This window comes from Ursus maritimus, unplaced genomic scaffold (assembly GCF_017311325.1).
Source record: "Ursus maritimus isolate PB19 unplaced genomic scaffold, ASM1731132v1 scaffold_13, whole genome shotgun sequence".
Taxonomy (NCBI): domain Eukaryota; kingdom Metazoa; phylum Chordata; class Mammalia; order Carnivora; family Ursidae; genus Ursus; species Ursus maritimus.
Window position 1 is genome coordinate 49,352,672 of NW_024423675.1, and position 22,406 is coordinate 49,375,077.

The 22,406-nt window shown below is 39.4% G+C and overlaps 1 protein-coding gene across 1 annotated transcript in view; it reads left to right on the forward strand.

The window, feature by feature from the left end:
• Positions 1–22,406, forward strand: part of ZC2HC1B (zinc finger C2HC-type containing 1B) — a 43,085-nt gene that overhangs the window by 18,493 nt on the left and 2,186 nt on the right. Inside the window, exons 5-6 of the mRNA XM_008695036.2 lie at positions 13,298–13,437; positions 16,658–16,766. Coding sequence (XP_008693258.1) covers positions 13,298–13,437; positions 16,658–16,766 — 249 coding nt within the window. The remainder of the gene's footprint in view (positions 1–13,297; positions 13,438–16,657; positions 16,767–22,406) is intronic.

Here is a 22,406-nt window from a genome sequence, read left to right on the forward strand (position 1 = left end):
GACTGACAATACAAATGATAGCTAGGATGTGGAACAGCTGGAAGTCTCATACACTGCTGATGGGGTATAAAATAGTACAGCCACTTTGCACTGGTATTTTCTTAAGTTAAACATATACTTATTTATAGAGCAATTCTATGCCTAGGTATTTATGTGAAAAACTGGAAACATGTTCTTAAAAAAGACTTATATGTTCATGTTCATAGTAGCTTTATAGCATAAACTGAAAAAAAAAAGAAACCCTGAAAATGTCCATCAACAAGTGAATGGATAAACAACACAGAATACAACTCCATAGTAGGAAGAAAGTGCAACCATACGTGCAGCACCATGGGTATTCTGTTACGTGAAATTATAGAACAGATATCTTTAGTGACAGGAAAACAGAGTTTTGATTGCTTGAGACTGGGTTTGGGGGAATACTGACTGAAAAGGGGCATGAGGGAACTTTTTGGGGTGATGAAACTGTTCTGTTTTATTGGAGTGGTTGCACAAATGTGTACATTTATCAAAGTCATTGGCCTGTACACTTAAAAATAGTTGCATCTTCCTGCATGTAAATTATTTTTTGAAGTTCATTTTAAACAGGAAAAAACCAAAACCAGTCCCCAAAACCACAGTGGAATCATACTATAAAAACCATCTAAAAAATAATCTGAACTTCTATACTGAAAATAATCTTTAAAAAATACAACTTTATTTTTAATTATTTTTAAGTACAGTTAACATACAATATTATATTAGCTTCAGGTGTACATTAGTGATTTGACATTTATGTGCATTACAAAATGCTCACCATGTTAAATATAGTTACCATCTGTCACCATACAGATTTATTACAATATCATTTGACTGTATTCCCTATGCTATACTTTCATCCCCATGACTGACTGACTTATTTACTTACTGTTAAGTTTTGAGGGGAAGGTAAAAATATTTGGTACTGAAGGTAAAAATATTTGGTACTGAAGGAAGTTTTGAGGGGAAGGTAAAAATATTTGGTACTGAAACCAAGTATTTGGTTTCGGCTTAGATCATGATCTCACGGGTTGTGGGATCAAGCCCCATGTCAGGCTCTGGGCTCAGCAGGAAGTCTGCTTAAAGATTCTCTTCTTCTGTCTCTCCCCTCACTCATGCGTGTGCTGTCTTGTTTTCTCTCTCTCTCTCTCTCTCAAAAAAAAAAAAAAAAAAGGATTATATTGGCTGTAATAATTTTCCAACGTGAAAAGAGCTTTACCTTGACTATCCTTAATACAGGAAATTATTTCAGTTGCTGAATGATTTGAATTTTAGAGCTGTATGTGAAAAATAAAGTATATTTTAGTTGGACCACTGCAATAATGTTAAGATTGATCATTGTGGGTGTGGTTGGTCTTTCACCCATTGACAGAGTACATGCTAGTTTTCTGCTGTTCTTTTATAGTTTTCCTTGATTAATTTAGATTATTTATTTGAGAGTGAGAGTGAGAGAGCACAAACAGGAGGAGCAGCAGAGGAAAAGGGAGAAGCAGGCTCCCCACTGAGCAGGGAGCCCGACGGGGGCCTTGATCCCAGGACCCTGGGAGCATGACCTGAGCCAAAGGCAGATGCTTAACCAACTGAGCCCCACCTGGGTGCCCCTCCTTGATTAATTTAATATGCTTTTTTTTTTTTTTTTTTATCAGAGGAAGAAAAGGAGTGGGCTAGGATGCTTTTTTTTTTTTTTTAGGTTTTATTTATTTGGGAGAGAGAATGAGCAGCTGGGAGAGGCAGAGGCAAGAAGGAGAAGCAAGTTCCCAGTTTAGCAAGGAACCCAATGCAGGACTCAATCTCAGCATCCTGGGATCATGACCTGAGCCCAAGGCAGCTACTTAACCAACTGAGCCACCCAGGTGTCCCATAGGATGTTTTGATAATGCTTTTTTTTTTTTAAGATTTTTATTTATTTATGTGACAGAGAGACAGCCAGCGAGAGAGGGAACACAGCAGGGGAGTGGGAGAGGAAGAAGCAGGCTCCCAGCGGAGGAGCCTGATGTGGGGCTCGATCCCATAACGCCGGAATCACGCCCTGAGCTGAAGGCAGACGCTTAACCGCTGTGCCACCCAGGTGCCCCTTGATAATGCTTTTATATTGCATCTGGTGTTTGTTTTTGTTTTGTTTTCTAATGAGGAAAATTAGATTCCTTTTTTTAATTAAAAAACTTTTTTTTGGCGAAATGACCTTTTTTCTTTATCCTTTGTTTAGGATTATTGTTTAAGATTCATCCTTTATTGAAAGGGTGCCTTACTTTTTTTGTAATTGGAAGTTTGTACCTCTTAATCCCTTTTTACCTGTTTTGCTCATCTTCCCCCCCCCCAAACTGGCAACCACTTGTTTGTTTTCTTTTCTTTTTTTTTTTTTTTTTTAAAGATTTCATTTATTTATTTGACAGAGAGAGACAGCCAGTGAGAGAGGGAGCACAAGCAGGGGGAATGGGAGAGGAAGAAGCAGGCTTCTAGTAGAGCAGCGAGCCGGATGCGGGACTCAATCCCAGGATGCTGGGATCATGACCTGAGCTGAAGGCAGACGCTTAATGACTGAGCCACCCAGGCGCCCCACCTGTTTGTTCTCTGTATTTACAAGTTTGTTTCTATTTTTTATTTATTTGTTTATTTGCTCTATAGATTCCACATATAAGTGAAATCATATGCTATTTATCTTTTCGTGTCTCATTTCACTTAACATAATACCCTTTAGGTCCATCCATGTTGTTGCAAATGGCAAGATTTCATTGTTTTTTATGGCTGAGTAATATTCCAGTGTATATGTATACCACATCTTCTTTATCCATTCATCTAGCAGTGGACATTTAGGTTGCTTCCATATCTTGCCTATCGTATCTTGGTTATTATAAATAATACTGGCAAAAACCATAGGGGTCCATAGATATTTTTGAATTAATGTTTTTATTTCTTTGGGTAAATATGCAGGAATGAAATTACTGGATTATATGGTACTTATATTTTTAAAATTTTGAGGAACTTCCATACTCTTTTCCACAGTGGCTGCACCAATTTCCATTCCCACCAACAGTGCATGAGGGTTACCTTTCTCCGCATCCTCACCAACACTTGTTATTTCTTACCTTTTTTATTCTAGCCGTCCTGACAAGTGTAAGGTAATATCTCATTGTGGTTTTGATTTGCATTTCCATGATGATTAGTGATGTTGAGCATCATTTCATGTGCCTCTTGGCCATCTGTATGTCTTTTTTGGAAAAATGTCTATTCAGGTCCTCTGCCCATTTTTTTTAATTGGATTATTTTGGTGTTGAGTTGTAGGAGTTCCTTATATATTTTGGATATTAACCCCTTATCATACATATCATTTGCAAATATCTTCTCTCAGTCAGTAGGTTGCATTTTTGTTTTGTTGATGGTTTCTTAGTCACTGTGGAAAAGTTTTTTAGTTTGATGTAGTCCCAGTTTATTTTTGCTTTTGTTGCCCTTGTCTAAGGAGATAGATCCAAAAAAATATTACTGACTGCTATGTCCAAACATTTATTACCTGTATTTTCTTTTAGGAGTTTTATGGTTTCAGGTCTTAACATTTAGATTTTTTTTTTAAATATTTATTTATTTATTTATTTATTTATTTATTTATTTATTTATTTGACAGAGAGAGAAGGGGGGGAGTATGAGCAGGGAGAGCAGGAAAGGAAGAAGCAGGATCCCTGCTCTGCCAGGAGCCCAGTGCAGGGCTCGATCCCAGGACCCTGGGATCATAGCCTGAGCCGAAGGCAGCCGCTTAACCAACTGAGCCACCCAGGCGCCCCTGACATTTAGATTTTTAATCCATTTTGAGTTTATTTTTGTATTTAAAAAATGGCCTAATTTCATTCTTTTCATGTGTCTGTCCAGTTTTCTCAACACCACTTATTGAAGAGATTGTCTTTTCCCCACTGTATGTTCTTGCCTTCTTTGTCATAGATTGACTATATAAGTGTGGCGTTTTTTCCTGGACTCTTTATTCTGTTCCATTGATCTGTGTGTCTGTTTTTGTGCTGGAACTGTATTTTTATTACTATAGCTTTGTAGTATAGCTTGAAATCTGGAATTGAAATCTCCACCTTTGTTCTTCTTTCTCAAAATTTATTTGGCTGTTTAGAGTCTTTTGTGGTTCCATGGACATTTTATGACTATTCTAGTTCTGTGAAAAATGCTATTGTTATTTTGATAGGGATTACATTGCTTTGGATAGTATGGACATTTTAACAATATTAATTCTTTCAGTCCATGAGAGTGGTGTATCTTTTCATTTATTTGTGTTGTCTTCATTTTCTTTAATCAGTGTTTTATAGCTTTCATAGTCTTTCACCTTCTGGTTAAATTTATTTCAATGTATTTTATTCTTTTTGATGCAATTGATTTTTTTTTGTTTGTTTGTTTTTACAGATTTGTTTATTAGAGAGAGAGAGAGCACACACAGGGAGTGGGTGAGGGGCAGAGGTAGAGAAAGTCCCAAACAGACTACTCACTGAGTGCGGAGCCCGACAAAGGCTCACAACCCAGAGATCACAATCTAAGCCAAAACCAAGAGTCGGGCCCAACTGACTATGCCACCCAGGCGCCCCTCTTTTTGATGCAATTGTAAATGGAATTTCTCTGTTAGTTCATTATTAGTGTGTAGAAATGCAGCAGATTCCTGTATATTAATTTTGTATCCTGCAACTTTACTGAATTAATATACTAGTTCTGATAGTTTTTTTGATGGAGTCTTTTACGTTTTTCTAAGCATATAGTATCACGTCATCTGCAAGTAGTGAGTTTTATTTCTTCCTTAACAAGTTTGATGCCTTTTATTTCTTTTTTCTCTGTTTTCTGTGGTAGGATTTCTAGTATTATGTTGAATAAAAGTTGTGAGAGTGGACATCCTTGTCATCTTCCTGATCTAAGTGGAAAAGCTTTCAGCCTTTCACCATTGAGTCTGATGTTAGCTTTGTATTTGTCATATATGGCATTTACTATGCTGAGATATGTTCCTTCTGTACCCACCTTGTTGAGAGTTTTTGTTATGAATGGATGTTGAGTTTTGTGAAATGCTTTTTCTGCATCTATTGAAATGATTATATGATTTTTTAAAAATGATTATATGATTTTTATCTTTTTTTTTTTAAGTAGGCTCCATACCCAGCATGGAGCCCAGTGTGGGTCTTGAACTCACAACCCTGAGATCGAGACCTGAGCTGAGATCAGGAGTTGGACACTTAACTGAGCCACCCAGGCACCCCATCCTTCTTTTTTTTTTAAATGTGGTATATCACATTGATTGAGTTGTAGATATTGAACCATCCTTGCACCCCCAGAATAAATCCTGCTTGATCGCGATGTAAAATCTTAAAAAAAAAATTATTTTCATTTAGTTGTTTTTATTGATGTCCTAATGTTATATTAGTTTCAGGCGTACAGCATACTGACGCAACAATTCTACATTACTCATTGCTCACCATGGTAAGTGTAGTCACCATCTGTCACTATACAAAATTATTGGTGTTATTGACTATATTCCCTATGCTGTATTTCTTACCTTTCTGACTTATTTATTTTAATGTGAATAAATTTGAATTTGGTTTGCTAATATTTTGTTAAGGATTTTTGCATCTATGTTCATCAGAGGTATTGACCTGTGATTTGTTTTTGTAGTGTCTTTGTTTGGTTTTGGTTTTAGGGTAATAGCTGGCCGCATAGAATGAATTTGGAAGCATGCCTTCCTCTTCAATATTTTGGAATGGTTTGAGATAGATAGATATTTACTCTTCTTTAAATGTTTGGTAGAGGGACGCTGGGTGGCTCAGTCAGTTAAGCATCTGCCTTTGGCTCAGGTCATGATCCCAGGATTCTAGGATTGAGTCCTGCATTGGGCTCCTGGCTCAGCGTGGAGCCTGCCTGTCCCTCTGCCTGCTGCTCCCCCTGCTTGTGCGTGCACATGCACTCTCCCTCTCACAAATGAATAAAATCTTTTTAAAAAAAAATATTTGGTAGAATTCATTTATCAATCCATTTGGTCCAGAACTTTTGTTTACTCAGAGTTTTTGGATTACTAATTCAGTTTCATTACTAGTAAATGGTCTGTTCAGATTTTCTAAATCTTCCTGACTCAGTCTAGGAAGATTTCATGCTTTTAGGAATTTATCCATTTCTTCTAGGTTGTCCAGTTTGTTGGTATATCATTTTTCATAGTAGTCCCTTATAATTCTTTGTATTTCTGTATTGTTGGTTGTATCTTCTCTTTCATTTCTGGTTTTATTTATTTGAGTTCTCTTTTTTCCTTGATGAGTCTGGCTAAATATTTATCAATTTTGTTTATCTTTTCAAAGAATCAGCTCTTAGTTTCATTGATCTTCTCTATTGCTTTTTTAGTCTTTATTTCATTTATTTCTGCCCTGCTTTTTATTATTTCCTTCCTTCTCCTGACTTTGGGCTTTGTTTGTTGTTCTTCTTGTAGTTTCTTTAGGTGTAAGGTTAGATAGTTTGATATTTTTCTTCTTCAGGTAGGCCTGTATTATTCTAAACTTCCTTCTTAGAACCGCTTTTGTTCCATCCCAAAGATTTTGAAACATATTTTCAAATTCATTTGTTTCAGTGTTTATTTAGATTTCCTTTTTAATTTCTTTGTTGACCCATTGATTGTTTAGTAGCATATTGTTTAGCCTATAGGTATGTTTTTTTTTCCAGTTTTTTTTTTCTTGTAATCAATTTCTAGTTTCATACTGTTGTGGTTGGAAAAGATGATTTATATGATTTCAGTCTCATTAGATTTGTTGAGACTTGTTTTGTGGCCTAACATGTGATCTATTTTGGAGGGTGTTGCATGTGCACTTCAAAAGAATGTATATTCTGTTGTTTTGGGATGAAGTATCCTGTATCTATCTGTTAAGTCCATCTAGTATGATAATGTCATTCAAAGCCATTGTTTCCCTATTAATTTTCTGTCTGGATGATGTATCCATTGACGTAAGGGGAGTGTTAAATTCCCCTACTAATACTGTATTACTGTCAATTTCTCCCTTTCTGTCTGTTATAGGTGTTCCTATGTTATAGGTGCTCCTATGTTATTAATAGGTATTTATGATTGTTATATCCTCTTGTTAGATTAATCCCTTTATCATTACATAATGTCTTTGTCTCTAATTACATTCTTTGTTTTAAAGTCATTTTGTTTGAGGGATGCCTGGGTGGCTTAGTTGGTTAAATGTCTGCCTTTGGCTCAGATCGTGATCCCAGGGTCCTGGGATTGAGTCCCACATTGGGCTCTTTGCTTAGCACAGAGCCTGCTTCTCCCTCTGCTCCTCCCCCTCCTTGTGCTCACGCTCTCTCTCTGACAAATAAATAAATAAAATCTTAAAAAGAAAGGTCATTTGTTTGATATTAAGTATTGCTACACCCACTTTTTTTTTCCATTTGCATGAAATATCTTTTTCCATTCCTTCATCTTCAGTTTCTTTGTGTCTTTAGGTCTAAAGTGAGTCTCTTCCAGGCAGCATATAGATGGGTTTTGTTTTTGTATCGTCACTGTATGTCTTTTGATTGGAGTACTTAGTCCGTTTCTTTTTCTTTCTTTCTCTTTCTTTCTTCCTTCCTTCCTTCCTTCCTTCCTTCCTTTCTTTCTTTCTCTCTCTTTCTTTCTCTCTCTCTCTCTCTCTTTCTTTTAGATTTATTTATTTATTTGAGAGACAGAGACAGAGAGTGCATGAGCAGGAGGGGCAGAGGGAGAGAGAATCCCAAGCACTGTCTGCTGAGCGTGACTCTATACTGAGCATAGAGCCCATCACAGGGCTCAATCTCATGATCCTGAGATCACAACCTGAGCTGAAAACAAGAGTTGGAAGCTTAACTGACTACACCACCCAGGCACCCCTCTTTTTTTTTTTTCTAAAGACTTATTTGTCCATTTGAGAGAGAGAGAGAGAGAGAGACCGTTAAAGGGGGCAGAGGGAGAGAGAAACCTAAGCAGACTCTACACTGAGTACAAAGCCTGACATGGCTCAATCCCGTGACCCTGAGACCATGAGCTGAGCCAAAACCAAGAGTCAGACACCCAGCCAACTATGCCACCCAGGCACCCTTGAGCACTTAATCCATTTACATTTAAAGTAATCATTAATAGTTATGTACTTATTGCCATTTTGTTCATTGTTTTTTGGTTGTTTTTGTAGTTCTTCTCTGTTACTTTCTTCTTTTGCTCTCTTGTGATTTGATGACTTCCTTGTGCTTGGATTCCTTTTTCCTTATTTTTTGTGTATCTGTTGTAGGTTTTTGGTTTGTGGTTACTGTGAGGTTTATATATAACATCCTCTTTGTAGAGCAGTCTTTTTAAATTGATGGTCTCTTAAGTTTGAACTCATTCTAAAAGCATTACATTTTTACTCCCCTTCTCCATAATTTGTCTTTTTGTGTATCCCTTAACTAATTACTATAGATATAACTGATTTAACTACTTTCGTGTTTTAACTTCCATACTAGCTTTGTAAGTGATTGACTTTTACTATATGTTTGCTTTTACCAATGGAATTGTTTCTTTCAAAATTTTCTTACTTCTGGTTGTAGCCTTTTATTTTCCACTTAAAGAAGTCCCTTTAACATTTCTTGTAAGGCCGGTTTAGTGGCGATGAACTCTAACTTTTGTTTGAGAAACTCTATCAATCCTTCAGTTCTGAATGATAACCTTGTCAGGTAGAGTATTCTTGGTTATAGGTATTTTTCATTTCAGCCCTTTGAATATAGATCATGTCACTCCTTTCCAGCTTTCAAAGTTTTTGCTAAAAAATCAGCAGATAGCCTTATGTGGGGATTGCCTTGTATGTAACTAGTTGCTTCTCTTCCTGCTCTTAAGAATCTTTCTTTAGGGGCGCCTGGGTGGCACAGTCGTTAAGCGGCTGCCTTCAGCTCAGGGCGTGATCCCGGCGTTATGGGATCGAGCCCCACATCGGGCTCTTCCGCTGGGAGCCTGCTTCTTCCTCTCCCACTCCCCCTGCTTGTGTTCCCTCTCTCGCTGGCTGTCTCTATCTCTGACAAATAAATAAATAAAATCTTTAAAAAAAAAAAAAAAAGAAAAAAAGAATCTTTCTTTATCTGTGATTTTTGACATTTTAATTATTATGTGTCTTGGTAGAATTCTTTGGGTTCATTTTATTTGGGACTCTGTTTGATTCTTGGACCTGGATGTCTGTTTCCTTCCTCAGGTTAGGGAAGTTTTCAGCTATTATTTCTTCAAATAAATTTCTGCCTCTTTCTCTTGCTCTCCTTCTACATGGACCCCCATGATACAAATGTTAATATGCTTGGTGATGTTCCAAGAGGTCCCTGAACCTATTCTCTTTTTTAAAAATTATTTTTTATTTTTGCTGTCCAGTTTGGATGATTTCCACTACCCTGTCTTCTACATCGCTCATCCATTCTTCTGCATCCTCTAATCTATGTTGAGTCCCTAGTGCATTTTTCATTTTGTTATTGTATTCTTCAGCTGTCATTGGTTCTTATATTTTCTGTCTTTGTTGAAATTATCATTGACTTCATCCATTCTTCTCCCAAGTCCAGTGAGCATTTTTAGTACCATCACTTTGAACTCTTTATCCAGTGGATTGCTTATCTCCATTTTGTTTAGTTTTTTGTTGGTTTATTTGGGGGGGGGGTTCTCTCATTCTTCAGTTAGGAACATATTTCTCTGTCTCTTTTTCTCACTCTCTGTTTGTTTCTATGTATTTGGTAGGTGAGTTATGTTTCCTGATCTTAAAGATGGTGGCGTTATGTAGAATACGTCCAGGGGGCCCAGTATTGCAGTCCTACTCTGGTCACCAGAACCAGAGGAGTGTCCCCTATGTGGACTGCTTATACTCTTTTGTTGTGACTGGGCCATAACTGCTGTGAGTGCACTGGGGGGTGGGGCTGGCCCTTGGCATAGCTGGCTGAGAGGCCTGGCTGCAGCTGCTGTGGGTGTGCTAGGGGTGGGATTAGCTCCCAGCGCAGCTGGCTGAGAGGCCTGGCCACAACTGTTGTGGGCTTTCTAGTGTGCCAGAAAATCATCTTAATAATTGCTTCACTTTTGCTGGGTGCTAATGAAAAAGTAGCTTAAAATACTGTGAAAGTAGAAAGATCTATGGCCATGATTTTGATAATACTTTGGCAACAAGCCTCATACAACAACAAAAAAATCTTTTATGATTTAAAAGCAGTACTTCCTTTTTAATAGCAGAAGCTACAGGATTGATGTCTACTTTATAGTTCCTGAGACAAATAAATGAAACTATGTCAGCTGTCATGCTGTGTCGATTTCTCTGATTTCCATGTTGGATTTTTTAATGTGGGAATTATTGTTTCCTTAAAAAATAATTCCCTTTGTAAGGCCTCATCAAGTGTACAATTTGTTTTTCTGCCCTTACATTCTTATGCCTTTAAAATACAGCTTTATAATTAAATTCTTCCCTGTGCCCTTATTATAACTTTTATGCACCAAACAAAATGATTATCTAAAATAGCATATTTTCATTACTACTCCATTAGTTAGATTGTGTGGGGATTTTATATTAGCCCATATATTCTCAGGCTTAAATACTAGAAAATTTGTACAGACATAACTGGGGTTATATCTAATGGAGCCTATTCATGAGCTTGCAGGTCATGTCCTTTTTTTTTCTCAGCATGATTCCTCCATGACTGTTTTTGTGACATGCATTTGTTTACTCTAATTCTTACTAACTTAAGTAAGTCTGCTAGTCATTCAACTTTCCAGGATCTTGTGACACTTTATAGGAAAAACAGTATAGAATATTTGTAATGGAGATTCTCAGTGAGAGGCCTGGGACATTTGGTCCCCATTTCACAGGCTACATAGACATGGATACTCAACAAAACACTTGTGTTTTAAAATGACCCTCATTTGTCTACTTTAATGTTTTTGAGGTCTGGCCACCTTCCCCATAGCTGTCATAAGAATCCATTTGTAGTCAGCCCTTAAACATCATTATGTATTGGAATAAATAGCACGTTGTGATGTTCATGACACCATTATTGATAGGAAGAGGTGACTCAGATTGAGATGAGGGTAGAACATGCAAATCAGTCATGCTGTGTTCAGATTATTGCTGCAAAAAAAATTTTTTTCCATTCTCAGAGTATTTGAAGTTTCCTTTCTCTGCCCCTTTAAGTCTGGGCTTCATGTCCCTCCTGTGGGCTCCTGAAGAACCCAGTGCTTCCTCCTTTCAAAGCTCATGCCACAGGTGGTAATTGCTTCTTTGCCTAGCCTTCTAGTTGTCTCTGAGACTTTTGTTGGGAGAGAAATACACTTCAGCTTTGTTGTCTCCATGGTGGCAGACAGTGCCAAACACACAGAAGGGTGGCAGTGAATCTGTGAAGGAACAGGTGGAGTAAGGAAGCCATGCAGTCACTGCTGTCATCATTGTCTTTGCACATGAACCCTGAGTAGGTTTAAGGGTAGCAGCATTTCTGATATGAGCCTTGACTGTCAGCTGGTAAAACTGAAGAAACCACCAAACTAAGAGCAGAGTTGTGAATTGTTTTCTACATCGTTATAAATGAGTTCTGCACAATAACGGCACTTTCAGTTTTCCTTTTATAAGCGATTTCATTCCTGTTTGGTAGTTGGAAACACAATCTTGCTGGGCCTGTTTCCTCAGAGTAATAGGATGCTCCACCCACCCATTATACCGAGCCCTAGTGTGGATTATCTAAGTTAATTTTCACAGTAGCCTGGTGAAATATGTGATATGTAGGGACTGGGGAAATTGAAGCTTAGGGAGATTGAGTAACTTGCTGAAGTTCACACATACAGCAAGTGAAGAGCTTGGGCTCAAAACCAGTCAGGCAGGCTGTGGGGCCTTCATCATTTCCCAATGCTATCCTATTTTTTTTTTTGTCCGAGGAATTTATCACCGTGGGAAAACTCTTTCTGTATTGGAACGCTTAGTCCTTGATTACAGAGACATTGTACCTCCCAAGTATAAAACAGTGCCTGGCACGTAATAGGTGTTCAATACCTATCAAATTAATTAAGTACTGCCTTCCAGAATATGAAATAAAAGGTTAGGTTAAGTGCTCACCTTTTACTATATCCCAATTTCTTATATATTCCAATTGTTAATTCTATGAATATTCATTTCAGGAAATTATTTGTTCAAACAGAAGACTCCTCTGATTTTTTTAAAAGATGCCTTCAAAAAAACTCTTAACCTTGAAGACATCACTGCTTCAAATATTCATCCGCACATGTAGAAATTATGACTATACACTAACCCAAACTTCCATACAGAGTCTGAGGTTGGTGCTGTCTCAGAACTTTCTTATGTTGCTCATATCCACTTTGTCATCCCTTAAAGATCCCTAAAACAAAACAAAACGAAACAAAAACAAGTCTCACATTCCTGCTTACTTTAGAGGGGTGGGCTCCAAACTGGCTTTGCTGTAAGCATCTCCTCATTCTAAAAAGACTGTGGAACTTTCTCACTTCCCATTTCTCTCACTGTTTATTAATTACAAATGAGAGCCAAACAGACCAGTACATTTCGCACAGAAGCACAGAGGGTTTAGTGCCCACAGAGCTGCCTGGGAGGTTCTAACACCAGAAGCTAAAGCTGTTTCTGGAGCCACTTTCCCATCACCCCTCCTTCTTTCCCTTTTCTACTTTTTGAACCCCACCTTTTCCCTTTTACTTCACCTCCTTCCTGAACTTATTTGTCTCCTCACTTAGGAGTTCAGTGAAAAAAATCAACCCCTGCAAAAGCAGTGTGTCTTTTTTTTTTTGCCAGTGACACTGGCTTCAAATCCCATCTCCCAAAGCCACAAAGTTGAAACATCTTTCTCCTTCCATAGGGAAGGAGAGTAGCTCCATAACTTCTGTGTGACCTGTCTCACGTGGTACTGCTGCCTGGGCTTCTGAATCTTCTGTGTCCTTCAGGACATCATCAGTACTAACGTTCTGTGGTTCTAGGACTACTTTCTTTACATAAGGATTCACTAAATAATTCATTTAATTGGAAAGTTCCTAAGTATAATGAGTCTATTTTCTAAAAAATGTATCATGTAAACACTTTAAGGGCACACTCTTAATTAGTAAGTGTATAGGCAGAAAAATGTCCCCTTGCGATGTCCTTTATTTGTGCCCTTGCATACCTTCCCCTCTGACAAGCTTTCTCAAACCAGAGTCTGGGACTTTGTTCTTTTATGTTGGAGCAGAGTTCACATCCCATGTATTTCATGTCATATAGTCCATTCCACAGTTGTTTTTGAAATGTTAATTGCCTTTTGTCGTTATCTTTGCATTTAGATTATATTCAATGCCCATATTGTATGAGAAGGTTTAATGAAACTGCGGCCAATCGACATATTAATTTCTGCAAGGATCAGTCTTCTCGCCGAGTCTTTGATCCAGCCCAAACAGCAGCCAAATTGGCATCCAGAGTGCAGGTAAATATCCCTCCCCAAGTGTTGGCTCTGTGCCCTCGCGTGCTCAGGGAAAGCAAGTAGAATTTGCTAGGGAACCTAAGTTACCCATCCTGAGAAGTGTAGGGATCAAGATAGCTGATCACTGTCACTCATCCTTATGGAACTTGCCTTCTTTTGAGGTTTTGTAGCTAACAGCACCTTTGGGTGTTGTAGAAAAAATATTTCTACAGTGTTTGAAGCTTCTAAGGATGAAGCTTTGAATATGTAAGTAGATTTTCTATAGTACGACAGTAGAACTCTGTCTTATACAACAGTGGTTATCAGCCTTACCCATCCAGCAAAGCTTCGGGAACCTGAAGCACAGCCGCCGGAGTGGGGAGGCCGTCACACTGAAGGCTGCTCTGTAGGTCGTGGGTTTTGCTCTGTAATAGAAGAGAGGGGTAGTGGCCTTCTATTTAAAGCCACAGAATCAGCAAGTTAAAGTAAATGAGTGGAAGCAGCTGTTTTAAATAGGTACGGGTAAGTAAAATGACAGCCTGACCAGGAAGACAATAGATTAATGAAAACAGAACTGGAGTCCAGCAAACAGCTTCATAAACATCAGAGGTCCCAGGGATATAACTTACAGTACACTGCAAAAGCTGTTAGTTTCATAAACATGGCTCAGAAACCAAGGGAAGATTAAATTGGTCTGAATACTTGAGGGTATGAAACATATGTAGAAAGATTTCCATGAAATCCAGTATGTAATACGGGTGGGAGCCTCTCCAACAGTAGCATATCCCACAGACTGTGGACTCTAAGCTCTATCTCCACATACATGTCGCAGACACTGTGCTGGGTGCTGGTTGATCAGCATTTGTAACTCAGCGAAGGAGGAGGACGTGGAAACAAGGCAATGGGAGGCTGTGGTAGTTGACATGTGTGGAACACTATGGAGGAAGAGGCCAGTGTGAGCCATGGGAAACTTCAAAGAGGAGCAGCATTACCCCCCTTGAATATCAGATGGGTTCACCAGCCTAGAGTGGGAGTTGGGGAGAACATTACAAACAAAATGTCCAGTTTGTGGCCTGAGGAGCTCACCATGTGGCGCTAATGCATGGAGTGCCTGTGGGATGTGACAGAGAAGGGACAGGCAGGGGGCATCAGATCTAGAACAGCTTTCACTTGAGTCAGTTCAGAGGGAAAAGAGGAAGTGGATAGATGCCCAAAAGCCCGAGGACCTGAAGCAAGACCTGGAAAGTCCCCATGAACCCAGGAAGCCCTCCTCTCCACCTTCCCATCTTGTCTCTCCATCCCACTATGCTTTTGGCATGCTCTTCTCTCTGAAGATCGACTTTCTTAGCTTTTCTGTCTAGTTGTTCATTATTTGCCTCATGTGTCATTCTATGGGCAGTGTAGACTGGTTGAATAGTACAGACTAGAGTGACACAGAATTGGTTTTTTAGAAAGATCACCTTTGCCAGTAGTGTTCAGATGGATTGGCCATGGTTAGGAGCCACAGCAACAGAGAAAGAATGAGGGGCCAGAGTAAGAGGACAAATGGGCTGTGTGTGGAGAAGAATTTGAGAAAGAGTGGGTGGGACTGAGAAGCTGATAGGATATAGGGTGACAAGAAGGGTTTTGGCTGCAGAGCCTGGGAATGTAGTGTACTGTACATCTAGATAAAGGAACAGAGGAAGGAGGAGATAGGTGTGCTGGTGGGGCAGGCAGGGCGGTTACAATAAATATAGTTAGAGATTCAGTCTTTCTACTTAGAAATAGCATGGGAGCCATGCAATATGGAAGGAGCCCAGATTCTGCAATCAGTAGCCAGGGTATGACTCTCAATTCTGTAATTTATTATCTGTAGGTAAACTTACAACAATTAAATTCTTTGAGACTCACTTTCATCTATACCTTGCCGTGTTGTTGGGAGGATTATAGACAATATAAACAAAGTGCCTTGAGCATAAGGCTCCTCCGCCTTTCCTCTTTCCATGCTGCCCCACCCTCCCTCCCCCTCCTCTCTGGTGGTCCTTTCTTGTTGGTAGGATAGGCACTACAAAATCGGGGGCTGTATGACTGCTTTGGGCTTGAATTCAACAACTGAATTTTGGAAACATTTTCTAAGTAAAACTTTACCTTCTAAAGCAGCACATTTCTTCGAATGGTTCTAACTAGTCCACGAAGTGAGTCACATTAGTGGGGCCAAAGGGAGCCCAGGGAAGCAGCAAACGGAAGTGCTTTTTATTCCTGAAGAAGGCCAGCTGGCCGTCCTGAGTGTAACCAGTGACTTGGCCCTGTTCCTCTCCTTGTTTTCCAGAACTAAGTGGTGATTGGGAACACAGAAGAAAAATTAGTTGCTTTCTGAGGAAACTCACTGTCGGCCGTATCTGAACAGCAGTCCTTGTTTCTCTTATGCCAGCTTCACCACTCGGGCCCTGGCTCATAGTGAGGCTTATTCAGAGTGGAACAAAAAGGGAGGGGTTGTTTTACTTCTGAAGGGCTGTTAACAGCACAGCTGAAATGTGTTTCTATTTTAAACATAATCAACTTTAAAAATGCGTTATACCCTTAACCAAAAGAGACCAATATGGGCCTCTGAAAATAGCTGTCCTTGTTGGCCTGAGGATGAGCTGCCTGCTGTAACCTCATAGCTATCCTTGCCCATGTGAGAATTCTCACTTAGAGTACCAGGTTATCTTTATACAGTAGTTGCCATGGAAATGTGGGGACCAGTAGCTAGGTAAGAAGCTCCCAAAAGACCTTTTGGTCCTTATTCTGTGTTAACGTAACTGCTCTGCTACCGCTGCTCGGCAGGCAGGGGTGTGGTGTGAGGGTGATGGAATTCCATGTTTAAAACATTTGTTGCCTGCCAATGTCTGTTTTTCTTCTCTGTTCATGTATTTAAAAACAAAATCATCTTCAAGTAAAATGAAAAACTAAAATGTTCCACAACTATCCTTATTGACATTAAGTGATTTCTTATGTCTCCATACAACTAATTTTGCAGGATTAACATATCACCACTCCCCTAAGGGGTTGATTATGGAATGAAAGTGCCAAGCCCAGACATGGCTCTGAGAACCGCAAGACAGCAGGCGAACTAGGGCACAGGGTGTGCATGTCCCCTTCCCCTGGGTGCAGCAGGTCCTGGAGAGGACTACAGTCTGCCGCTGGTTTAGTGGAAACAGCCTTACCTCTTGTGCGCTACCTGAAGTTACAGAGTTGTTCCCCCTCTCTCTTGCTCTTCCTGTAGGCTAGGGCTCAGATGAGTCCAAAAAAAGAGCCAACTGTAACCAGTGCTGTGGGAGCCCTGCTGCAGAACAGGGCCCTGGGGGCCCCAAACGTGGCCCCAACTAGGCCAGGTGAGTTGGTGTAAGTGTGTCAGCTATCAAGTGAAGCACCAGAGGGGAACCACTGTCAGCTTTGGAATTTGTTGGCAGTCGGCAAAGGTTTGACATCAAATGTTGCTTTTGGATATAAAGATATGTGGGTTTGTTTGAGGTTAAAGCTTATTTGCCAAGAAAGAATTTTCCTAATTTATCGGGATTCGATAACTCTGTCAATATACAGAGTCAGATACCATTACAGCAGCATGGTCTAAACCATCAATCTCTGGTCTAGTAAAATCAAAAAGAGGCTAAGAATGGGAGATAACAGTGTGTCAGGTATTGTGGGAAAAATAAGAAGAAAACAAATAGCCAAGATATGGAAACAACCTGAACGTCTGTTGATGGATGAAAGGTTAAAGATGTTGTGTGTATACACGATGGAATATTATTCAGCTATAAAAAAGAAGGAATTTCTGCCTTCTGTGACAACAAGGATGGACATTGGGGTCATTATGCTGAGTGAAATAGTTTAGACAGAGAAAGATAAATACTGTGTGATCACATTTACATATGGAATCTAAAAAAAGTTGAACTCATAAAAGCAGGAAATAGAATGGTGGTTGCCAGGGGTAAGGGTGGGGAGGGGGAAGCAATGGTCTCAGGGTACAGACTCCCAAGTATAAGTTCTGGGGATCTCTACATGTGGTAACGATAGTTAGTGATATTGTATTATATCTTGAAAGTTGCTAAGAAAGTAGATCCTAAATGTTCCTTCTACACACACGTGCGTGCACACACGCACACAGGCACACACGTACACCCCAGAGGTAACTAAGTGAAGTAATGGATTTGTTAACATTTTTGTGGTATTTACTGTGCAATATATATGTGTATCAAATTATCACATTGTACACCATAAACTTACACAGTGTTCTATTCACTTATATCTCAATAAAGTTGGGGAAGAAAAAGAAAAGGGAAAGTTTCCTTGCTGAACTAAATAATTTCTCTCAAGTAGCAGGAAGGCCTAACTGCCATTACGGTGCTTACCATGTGCTAGGCCCATTTCATTTTATCCTCCTAGTAAGCTTCCAAATGTTTGGTTTTTTTTTTTAAGATTTATTTATTTATTTGACAGAGAGAGAGCCAGTGAGAGAGGGAACACAGCAGGGGGAGTGGGAGAGGAAGAAGCAGGCGCATAGCGGAGGAGCCTGATGTGGGGCTCGATCCCAGAACACTGGGATCACGCCCTGAGCCGAAGGCAGACGCTTAACCGCTGTGCCACCCAGGCGCCCCCCCAAATGTTTTAATCTGGGAAGGGAAACAGGCTCAGAGAGGATGGTATTTGTTCAAGGCACACGACTGGTAAACAGCAGACTGAATGAGATTATTTTGCGACCTCTCTTCACTGAGCTGCCTTAATCAATGTGGCAGTCTTCTTTATGATCAGCATTGCGCCATGAAGGCAATGGGAATTAACTCAGGACCATATTGGCACCTCTGATCAGGTGTCTTACTTCGAAGGTGTTATCAGAACCAGAGTAGGAACTGCCAGTCTCACAGTCCATACAGTCACCAGAAAGGTTTATTATTGGTTTTTAAAGTCCTCGTGAGTTGTTTATCATGGGGTAAAAATGGAATGGGGCATTTTAAAAAGATTACCCATAACTCTATAAACCCAAGTCTTCTTCTCTGTTCATGTATTTAAAAACAAAGTCATCTTCAAGTAAAATGAAAAACTAAAATGTTCCATAACTATCCTTATTGACATTAAGTGATTTCTTATGTCTCCATACAACTAATTTCGCAGGATTAACATATCACCACTCCCCTAAGGGGTTGATTATAGAATGAAAGTATTCTATGAAAACTTAACAATGGTGTTTTCGTTTTTTAATTAGAAAAAAATAAATTCAAATTGTATATGAGTTTATTTGGTAAAACTTTCACTAAGCTGTATTTCTAAAGTATAAAGATTAGTGTCCTTCAGAAGAGAGAAATTCTTTGTATTATAGTTTCTTTTCTTATTTTTTCAAAGATTGTATTATAATGTTTCCCTTCCAGTGAAAAGCCCTCCTTTAAGTTTGAAGTTAAAGCTTACTTGCCAGGAGGGAATATTTTTTTTTTCAAGATTTATTTATTTATTTGAGATAGAGAGAGTGGGGGGTGGAGGGGCAGAGGGAGAGAGAGAATCTCAAGTAGACTCCATGCTGAGTGTAGAGCCTGACACAGGGCTCAATCCCATGACCCTGAGATCATGACCTGAGTCAAAATCAAGAGTCGGATGCTTAACTGATTGTGCCACCGAGGCACCCCTCAGGGGAACATTTCTTAATTCATTGTGATTAGAGAACTCTGACAGTGTGCAAAGTCTGATCCAACTATAGCAGTGGAGTCTAGGACCTTCATTCCCTGGTCTAGTAAACTCGCAAGAAGATTGGGAATGGAAGAAGACAGAGTGTCAGGTATAGTGTTGAAAATAAAGAAAGGTTTCTTCCTTGGACTAAGTAATTTCTTTAAAGTAGCATCAAGGCATAAGTGAAAAGATCCTAAACTAGAATTCCGAAGTCTTGTGTCCCAGTATGTGACACATCCCAGTATATGTGACACGTCCTGTGACATGTCCCAGTATGTGATATTAGCCAGAATGTTGTAGAGACACCATTCTGATACATAAGAAAATAGATTAGTAGCCAGTAGGTCTAACTAAGCCAAATCGTATTAGGTTTGCTCTTGACTTGTAATGGCGGTTTAGGACCATGGTGATGCTGCTAAGACGGAGGCACGTTCTGTACCACCACTGCCTCGGTGTTGTTCCTTGACCATAACAGGCCTGCCACTCCTGGGCTCAGGGCCCATATACACTGGTTGCTCCTTCAGCTGAAAACCAAACCAGTCCCCCACTAATCTGCACTGCTCGCTCCCTTCAGTTCTTTGCTGAGTGTCATCTTCAGATTGAGGGCCCCCCCACCGCAACCTCTCCATTTAAACTTAATCAAACCCTCCATAATTCCCTTTGTAGTTTCATTGAATAGCATTCATCACCATCTAATATCTAATACATATTTGTCTTCCACCACCAAAAAGGAATGTAAGTTTCAAGAAGGTTGGGATCTGTCTACTTTGCCTATTTTTAATTGTACTACTGTATCCCTACCTATTAGAATTGTTCATGGCACATGTGAGATGTTCAATTAATACTTGAAATGTATGAGAGAAAGTAGGTATCTTGATTCTGTAATTTCCCACCTAAATTATTGGCACGTGAATTAGAATTGTTATGTGAATTAGAATTATGTTAATTAGCTTTAAGTGATAGTTTTTGTTTTATTTCAGGTTTAAGATGCTTTTAAAATTTAATTTGTCTTTTCCTGTAGTCTCACAGCTTACATTTTTTTTTTTCTAAAGATTTATTTATTTTAGAGCATGCATGCGAGCAGGGGCGGGAAGGGGCAGAAGGAGAGGGAGAAAGAGAGAGAGAACCTTAAGCAGACTCCACACTCAGCATGGAGCCCAACGTGGGGCTCAATTCATGACCCTTAGATCATGACTTGAGCCGAAGTCAAAAGTTGGATGGACCCCTGACTGACTGAGCCACCCAGGTGCCCCTCATCTTCTTACATTTATATATAAAGTCTCCAGTGTTGGTGTGCGCTTAAATTAGTCATATTTCATTTGGAGTCATTCTGGGGAGAAAGTGTATTGAACATATAAGAAGTATATTGAGAAGAGGTGAATTCTCAAAAATATTTAAGGGTTGGAGGAAAGCACTGCCTTTCACTAATATGAACAGGCTCATGTGTGAACCAGATTTGCATCTTACTGTCCATTGTTTCTATTCTGCTCAGTCTTAATTTATTTGTGATATGAGAGTCTTTTAAAAATTGTAGTTGCTGGGCTTTGCTCTTTGTAGATTGATAATCAGTAGTTTAGGCCGCTTGGTGTCACTCGCCTTCCACATAAATCCTATTATTGTCTTTCATCTAACTGGTAGTTAACTCCCTAAAACTCCGGCTTTCATTCTTAAACTCTCTTGAGTAAAAGAAACCTATAGTACCTTCCATGTACAGCCTTTTGTTCTAAATTCACAGTCAGGGGAGATACATGTGTGTAAGTCACAGTCCTTATCCATTCTAGAGTCTTAGGAGAAGATGAGCACGTGCAGGAAGATCTCTGATGCAGGAAAGCAGGTGATGTCATATGTGGTTGATTGACACTGCCATGGATGTGCGGAGGATTCATCTGTTCATCACATACTTATTATGCATGGGTGCTTCTTATGCCCATAGAGTCTTAAAAGTCTAGGGAGAGAGAGAGTCAATTATATTGAATATTTAACAGTCAGAAATAAAAGTTCTAAGGGGATACAAGAAAGAGATCAACTTTGCCCGCAAGGCTTTATGGAGGAGGGAGCTATCAGTCTGAGAGAGAAGCTTCGTGGAGGTCGAGACATTTGGGGTGAGCTTTCGGGATGAGCTAGATTTTGACCAGTGGAGAAAAGTTGAAGATGGAATGAGTAAAGCTATGAAAATGAAAATGCAGACGACATACTTGGCCAAAGCATAGAAAAGAGGTGGGGTGTGAACAGAAATTATAGAATGGAAGGCTGGCCCTGGAGCCATAAAGGCTCAGCGAGGCGCCCAGACTGTCTGTGATAAAAACAGACGCCGGCCATGCATCCTCCGGCACTCCCGCCTGTGCGAGTTAGGCAATCGCGGTGGTCTGGGAACTCCTCGTTTCTAGCTATGTTGTTTGTCTGCAAAAAATGCTTTTGAGAAAGAGCATTTCTGAGAAGTATCATGTAAGAATGAATGCTTAGTGTAGAAAATATTGGAAAATGGAGAAAAGGTGTGAAGAAAATAAAAGTCACTTAAAATTCCACATCCTGACATGATCACTGTTAAAACCAATATCTTCGTCCACTTTTTTTGCTTTATACTCTTTATTTTTTCCCCCTCTCATCAAAGTAGGATTGTAGGCCCTATCCACATCCTGATTTTTTTCACTAACTCGTTTTGAAGATCTCCCTGTGGCAAAAGAGGTGGTGGTGTTTTTAAAACATAGTATCACAGGTGACTTAATTATTAGCTCTTTTCCTGGTGTCAAGCAGGTAGGTTGCTTCTACTTTTTTTTTGCTGTGCTAAATAACTCCCTTCTTCATGGATAACAGCCCAAATTTACGTTGGACACTCTTCTAAGCACTACCTATATTAACTTATTTAATCCTCACAGAGGCACAGGGGTAAACGTGCTGTTTGGATTCCTGGTTTACAGGCAAGAGAAGCACAGAGAGGCTAAACGACTTGCTCAAGTAATTCCATAGATAGGGGCAGAGCTGACCAGATCTTTGTCTGCTTTGGGAAAACTGGGTCTGAAATGGAAACATTAAGGAGATAATGCATTTATAATAATTACCTACAATATCTACAACTTATCAATATATTTAATAGGTAATATGTAACATATATGTATGTATTTATGTATGGAAGTTGTTTGGGAGTGAGGTGTAGATCTTCCTTCATTCTCACAAAGATTCTTTTTTTTTTTTTTAAATGATTTTTTATTATGTTAGTCACCATACAGTACATCCCCGGTTTCCGATGTAAAGCTCGATGATTCATTAGTTGCGTATAACACCCAGTGCACCATGCAATACGTGCCCTCCTTACTACC